General features: G+C 36.8%; 1 protein-coding gene across 1 annotated transcript in view; it reads right to left on the bottom strand.

Moving 5' to 3' along the window:
• Window positions 1-3,385: 3,385 nt before the first annotated feature.
• The window catches only part of MAN1A1 (mannosidase alpha class 1A member 1), a 165,922-nt gene continuing 162,210 nt past the window's right edge, over window positions 3,386-7,097 (bottom strand). The window contains exons 11-12 of the mRNA XM_047759569.1: window positions 6,293-6,408; window positions 3,386-5,933 (exon numbers count right to left, since the gene is read on the bottom strand). Of these exons, the coding sequence (XP_047615525.1) occupies window positions 5,807-5,933; window positions 6,293-6,408 (243 nt within the window). The 3' untranslated portion in view covers window positions 3,386-5,806. The remainder of the gene's footprint in view (window positions 5,934-6,292; window positions 6,409-7,097) is intronic.

Here is a 7,097-nt window from a genome sequence, read left to right as displayed (position 1 = left end):
AGAACATATTGTTACATGACACGTGGACAAACTAGGAATTTTGTGTAGCCTGTGCAAGAGACAGTCATGTTAAAATTCAACAAGAACAGAAGGAGCAATTTGAGAACTGACTTTAAAAGCAACTGTTGGGAGAAGAAAGCAAATGAAACAGTTACTGAATAAAAATAGAGGTGACTGAAGTTAATACTTTTTAAGATTCCCTCAATAAGAAAGAGTTGTTTAAAAATCCAATGTAAATCTGTTTCTAAGAGGTTTAGGGGTATGGCTTACCGCTCAGAAATGCTTTTGTAAAAGGATGAATCTACATTTTCAAAGGGATCCAAATTATATTTCAAGTTGCTGTTGTGCTTAAACCTTGAAGTAGAAACAAAAATTCAGAAAAAGGTACATATGCTTGTCATGACTTTCTCATTAAACAGGGATATTCCAGGCCCCCCTCCCCTTACCACTTTTGATTTGATCAATTTAGGGTAATAGTCTGCAATCTGCCTTTTAACAAGACTTACTAGAGGTTCTGGTATAGGTAAACTGTAGCCCACACCTTGAGAAATACAGCTTTGGACCAATTTCTGAGGGTGAATTCTGAATTTATACCTTTATTTTGGAGTGGCTGGTTGTATATACTATATGCTCACATACATTGATCTTTCTTATAAGCGTAATTCTTACCAAATCCCTGTGTCTGGTAGCACAGAGCCAGGATAGAAAACATTTCCTGACCTTGGGAAAATTTCCCAGTTTCCTCATTTTTAAAATAAGAGAGTTGGACTAAATGCTGTCTAGACTCCTATGGAGTTCTAATACTTTATATGCATATCTGATGCCTGGGAATTATTTTGTAAAGATTATGACTCATATGTTGGCCAATGTGGATGGAATGAGCCAGGAAAAAACAGAGATCAGTCTTTGGGCTATTAAATCAGTTAAAGAGATTAAATACGGTCCCTCCCTCCCTCTGTCCCTCACATTTCAGCCTGCAACCTAAGGAGTTGGGATGGCAATTAGATATATGAACTCTATGCTTAAATAACAAAGATTTTGTTTTCTTAAAAATTTAAGCAACTGTCTATATGTAATTATCAGAAATTAGATGTATTGATTGCCAAGTTGCCCTCTGTGTAGATGGCTGAAAATTAGTATACATAAAAATGATGCTTAGAATCCGTTTAAATAATCCTGTCACCAACAGAGTAAACACAAACAACATCATTTGTGTTACAAATAATTGAATTTGGAAGGTTCCCATTGGACTAACTATGCTGAGTGAAAAGCCAATTCCTTTACTTGATGCTGTTGAAATAGCTTTTTATTTTTCTACATGAGACAGTGACTGTGAAGAGTAAACTATTCAAATAGTAACACTGAAGAAATGATTAAACTCAATATTAAAGAAATCACGACATAAATTTTTTTTGGTGTATATTTTACACAAGACCATCCATACATGGTAACTTAGTGACATAAATGGCATAAAAAAAATCTGTTGGTTGAGAATTTATTCTAGTTATAAACACTAACATACTCTATACTTCCTTAAAACTACTCTAAGTAGCAATGAAAAAATTTCCCATTCTTTTGATTATTTATTTAAAACAACAACATGTTGGGTAATACCGGTACTTCCTATTTTTAAAAAATGTACTGCTTGTGGGAGTTCCTGTCATGGCTCAGCGGAAAAAAATCCCACTAGGAACCAAGAGGATGAGGTTTGATCCCTGGCCTCACTCAGTGGGTTAAGGATCCAGCGTTGCCATGAGCTGTGGTGTAGGTCGCAGATGCAGCTTGGATCCCTCATTGCTGGCCAGCAGCTATAGCTCCGATTTGACCCCTCGCCCGGGAACCTCCATATGCTGCGGGTGTGGTCCTAAAAAGACCAAAAAAAAAAAAAAGTCATTTGCAAATAGGTGTATCCAAGCCTCTGAGTATAAGGTAGAACCTCATTCATTGGCTCACCTCTTAATGGAACATTCAGTGGGTACTACCAAGGGCTAAATGCTGCTCTAGGCACTGGAGATGGAAAGGGGAGAAACCTAATAAAGTAACTTTCTATTCATGTGGGACTTAAAATCCAAGAGATTAGACAGACAATAAACACATAAGGAAATACTTGTTATATAACGAACACAAAACAGAAAGTAAAATGGAGTAAGGGGCAAAGGGTGATGGGGAATTTTAAATTGATGTAAATATAATTCTACATATGGCTCTGGCAAGATGCCTGAATGCAGGGAGGAGTGAGCCACAAAAACATGTAGGAAGAGAGTTCCGGGAAGAGAAAACAGCACCCAAAATGTCTGAAAAATTCTAAAAAGTACATGACTGCGAAAAGCCTAGGCTTTTTTTGGAGTTCCCATTGTGGCTCAGCAGCTAGCGAACCTGATTAGCATCCATGAGGACGTGGGTTCCATCCCTGGCCTCGCTCAGTGGGTCAAAGATCCTGCATTGCTGTGAGCTATGGTGTAGGTTGCAGACTCAGCTTGGATCCCGTGTTGCTATGGCTGTGGTGTAGGCTACAGCTCTGATTCAACCCCTAGCCTGGGAACTTCCATATACCATGGGTGCGGCCCTAAAAAAAAAAAAAAGTCTGAAAAGCGTAGGCTTTTTTAAAAAAATATTGGAAGCTGGAAGCTCTCCTGTAGCTTAAGTTGTCTTTCCCACTAAGCCTCTTTGATCACTCAAATGCCAGTGACTTTTGTTCCCCTGAACTTCTACAGCAGAATTTAACTCATCAGTTAACACAACAAAATGCTGTTTTGTTTTGTTTCAGTAGTGGGGGGAGTCTTATCTCCTCAATTGGATGGTAAACTTAAGAACAAAGATCACCCTTATGCTATTTCTGATGCCAAGGGCCTTCCTATACACTGTGTGCTCTCATTCTATGTTACATTCCTAATCAAGGGATTTGATTACCAAAGGGGGTGTATGCAACATTATTTTCAATTTAAAGGTTTTATTTTGTTTTGGTTTTGTTTTGTTTTCTGCTTTTTAGGGGCCCACCTGCAGCATGTGGAAGTTCCCAGGCTAGGGGCTGAATCTTGGAGCTGCAGCTGTCAGCTTATGTCACAGCCACAGCAACATCAGATCCAAGTGGCATCTGAGATCTACACAATAGCTTAAGGCAATACCAGATCCTTAATCCAATGAGTGAGGCCAGAGATTGAATCGGCATCCTCATGGATACTGGTCTGGTTCTAAATCCGCTGAGCCACAACAGGAACTCCCTGCAATTTAAAGTTTTAAACAGGAAACATTTCTTTGTCACAATTCTCTGGGTGTGGTATGGAATCACTGTGAGGATCTAATAATTCCATTTGCAATTGTATGTGCTCACCCCAACATAAACAAAAGCTTACTTAAAAGGAGAAAAACATAACAACTGAGGAGATATATTAAAAGGCTTTATTTACAATAGAGAAATCTTACAAATATAGTTTTTAAAAATTATGTGTCAATCTATTCTGTTTCCCATAATATTAGAGATTTATATAAAGTTAGAAATGACAGAATGGATTTATGTACAAATCAAAAACAATCAATGGAAAGAGTGGGTAATACGTATGAAGGCGTCATTACAAACATGACTGAGTTCTGTAAACTGTCATACCACTTATAGGTGTAATATTAGTTGTAAAAGTATACCATAACATATGTGGAAACACAAAATTAAGTGCTACTATAATTATTTACCTTTTGGGATGTGAATACTGATGTAAACTTAATTGTACAGGTTTTGCTGAAAATGAATGAACGTCAATATCTACCTAAGGACTTAAGTTGTTTAAAATAATTAACATAAAATATAACTTTAATTAAATAATATCACCATAATACTAATCTCTTATTTTGTCCACATTTTTGGTATTTTGGACTTAGGTTAAAAAAAAATCTGAGTTCTAGAACTGAAATAACTTTGCTCTTGCCATTAGCTGAGCAACACAGATAGTACAATCTTGCCTATTTATACCAGAATTCCAAAGGTACATCACAGTGCAGTGTGTACATAAAGCCTGATTTTAACATCCTATCTGCTGCAGAAAGACCTATCAGCTTGTGCTCTTTCAAATCAGATTGAACACCAAAGACAATATATTAACTTAAATTGTTAGTCCAAGGTCATTCAATTTTTTGGCCCAATTTTGACAAGAATCTTCTATATTTTTCCTTTGAATCCTGGGAAAACAGGACTCTTACCATCCATTAATTTCATAAGGTGAGCTGAAAATCAGAGTGGGAGAAATTATTCTGGGCTACAGAAACAGAGTAACAGCAATCTTGATGTGTAAAGGATCTTTTTCACTTACTAATTTTATTGACTTATTCTTTGATGTGTACCAATGTATAATATTAAAAAAACGGCAGGTCACACAAAGTGGTCCTTTCAGACAAAGGAAATCTTTTGAAACACTTTCAAAAGCTGAAATAGCTAAAACAATTAAATCTGCTGATAAAGAAAATAAATATCTTGAAAAATATTAGGTTGAACCACATGATATTGAATAGTTTTTAAACTACAAATGTTTCATTTTCATACACTTCATCCTAATACATGGGGTTGCACTGATCTATTTGACCACTGTAGTTGAAATGCAGATGGTCAAAATCTTTGTACCTCAGTATATGCATCATATTAGCCTTTTATCATATGGTTTATATAATACAAACCATATGATAAGAAAATACAAGGTGTCATCAAATTGATTCTTGGGAAAACCATTCATATTTCAAAAAAAAGTTTTGAATATATAATTATTTTGATCTGCTATAAGATGGTAGGGGATCAGGAGTGTCCACTCCTATGTATTATTTTCTTTTTTTGTAAAAAAATTTTTATGGCTGTGCCCATGACATGAGGAAGTTCCCAGGCCAGGGACTGAACCCAAGCCACATTAGTGACAATGCCAAATTCCTAACCACTAGCCCACCAGGGAACTCCTCCTACAACAAAATATAGTATATACTAATTTGGCTTAAAAGTTTATTAGATTTTCTTCAACTGACCATGAATAGATACATTGGTAAAGCTTCTTTCAGAGTTAAATCCTGCTTCCATAAACTGAAATGAAAATTAACCAGTATATGATCCAGAGATGACACAGGATATTTAAAGTAAAACTTGAGAACAAATGCCCAAATTAAGAAACACTAATATAATTAAGCAACAGAAATATATATCATGGATCCAATGACATGAAGTCAATAGGAGATGTTCCTTTTGGGATGATTTTCTAATTTGAATTACAATGTGAGTAAAGTATTTTAGAAGACATTCTATCAAATAATGATAGACCTGCATAAGGAGGCTGTCACAGTAATAAGATCTGTCTCTGATGGATAGACGAACCAGATTAACATGAAATTGAAAAGGAAAAAAGCTTTTTTTAATTATTTATTATTATGGCTTTTTGCAACATGGCAAAACATTACAGCTTAAAGCAGACATCATCTCCTCATAGAGGAGGAAAAAGTTTTGCAGTCAAATCAAAACTATAATTAAGAGGTCACCGGTATAACATTCTATTCAGTTTAATAAAAATGATACTCCACCTTCATGAATGCCAGAGGTAACAGATTTCTTTAAAAAAACCAACCAACCAACCTGTGACTCACTGACTGAACAATAAAGTATACAATAAGGAATTTATCTATGCCTATGATAATAAACATAAAAGACTGCAAAACAATTTTAGAACTTAGAATCATCAGAGACCTATTAATAAAAATTAATCATGTGCCTGAACGTTGGAAAAAGAATCATTAAGGTATGCAGTGAAGGGAATGGAAGAAAGAAAACATATAAAATGTCTTTTTATTTCTCATTGTCTTCAACTTTCTTTATATTCCTAGAGAGCACGGGGAGAGGATGTGCCTCGGTATTGAAGATCCAGTGTTCCAGTGGAAGCAGATCATCATCGGAAAATATTAAGTACAAATATCTGGAGAGAGAAACATGAGTAGATGAGGCCTGAGTGACTCTGTCAGTGCAATCACAAAGATACAGAATAAAAACCACCTCCATGTCTCCATTCATCTTAGGGTGACCCGGGGACAACGGTCAAGAAGACCAAGGCCCTGAGGAGTCTAGTCATTCACGCTGAGGAATGAAGCTGCTCTGTGCTTGGTTCTCGTGGCCGAACTGCGAGATGTGGCAGCGCACCTGCAGTTACTGCCGCGTGGAGAACGGTGCTCAGAAGCCGTCATGCTGGATGTTACTTGAATGTGTTCATGATAAAGACAACTGGAAAGAAAAAGAACACCTGCCCACCATATACGTTCCGAATAAATTTTTACTTACTTAAGTGTCTCTGCCAGGAAGAAGCTCTGCTGCACGTCGTCGTAGGTCTGTGCACTCACATAAACGTCCCTGAGGCCAGAATAGCCTCCATTCACCCTGCAGTGTTTTTCCAGGGCCTACATCACAAAGAGGAGGGAAAAGATGATCGCATGTCAGGAAACGGATTATCCCCAATTTTTTCTATTAGAGTGTCACATGTCAATAAGGATTTAAATTGAACGATGATAGACTGCACCAGTTTCAGGTGAAAATTAAAAACAAACAAACAAACAAACGCATAGCATGTAAATGCAAATAACATATGAAAAGTTAAAGGACATAAGGACAATATAGCTCATCTAATTGGAAACCCTTCTACAGTTAGTTTTGGAATGATTTTTCAGTGACGTTTATCATTTCCTCCTATGGTCTCAAGCCGGGGCCATCAAACTATAGACCCTAGGCTAAATCCAGCCTGTTTGTTGTTTTTGTAAATAAAGTATTATTGAACCACAGCCCACTCACTTGTTTACATATGGTGTGGGGCTGTTTTTTTCACTATAATGGCAGAGCTGAGAAGATGCACATGACCCCCAAGCCTAATTCTCTCTGGCCCTTACAGGAAAAGTTTGCTGAGGCTGGTCCAGAGAGAGATTTGTTACTGTCAACTGGGATTCTAAACCACTGGTTGAGAAGGCACGCTGGATCCAAAACAGCTGCTACGACCATCAGAACATCTTATTCCTTAAAAACTGATTCTGGAGTACTAAATAGTAATATTGGTGACTGAGAGACGATAAAGGGAGAAAATGGAAAGCAGTGAAAA

Source organism: Phacochoerus africanus, chromosome 2 (genome assembly GCF_016906955.1).
Source record: "Phacochoerus africanus isolate WHEZ1 chromosome 2, ROS_Pafr_v1, whole genome shotgun sequence".
NCBI classification, from domain to species: domain Eukaryota; kingdom Metazoa; phylum Chordata; class Mammalia; order Artiodactyla; family Suidae; genus Phacochoerus; species Phacochoerus africanus.
Note: the sequence above shows the minus strand (reverse complement) of the source record. Positions and strands in the feature narration are given on the sequence as shown.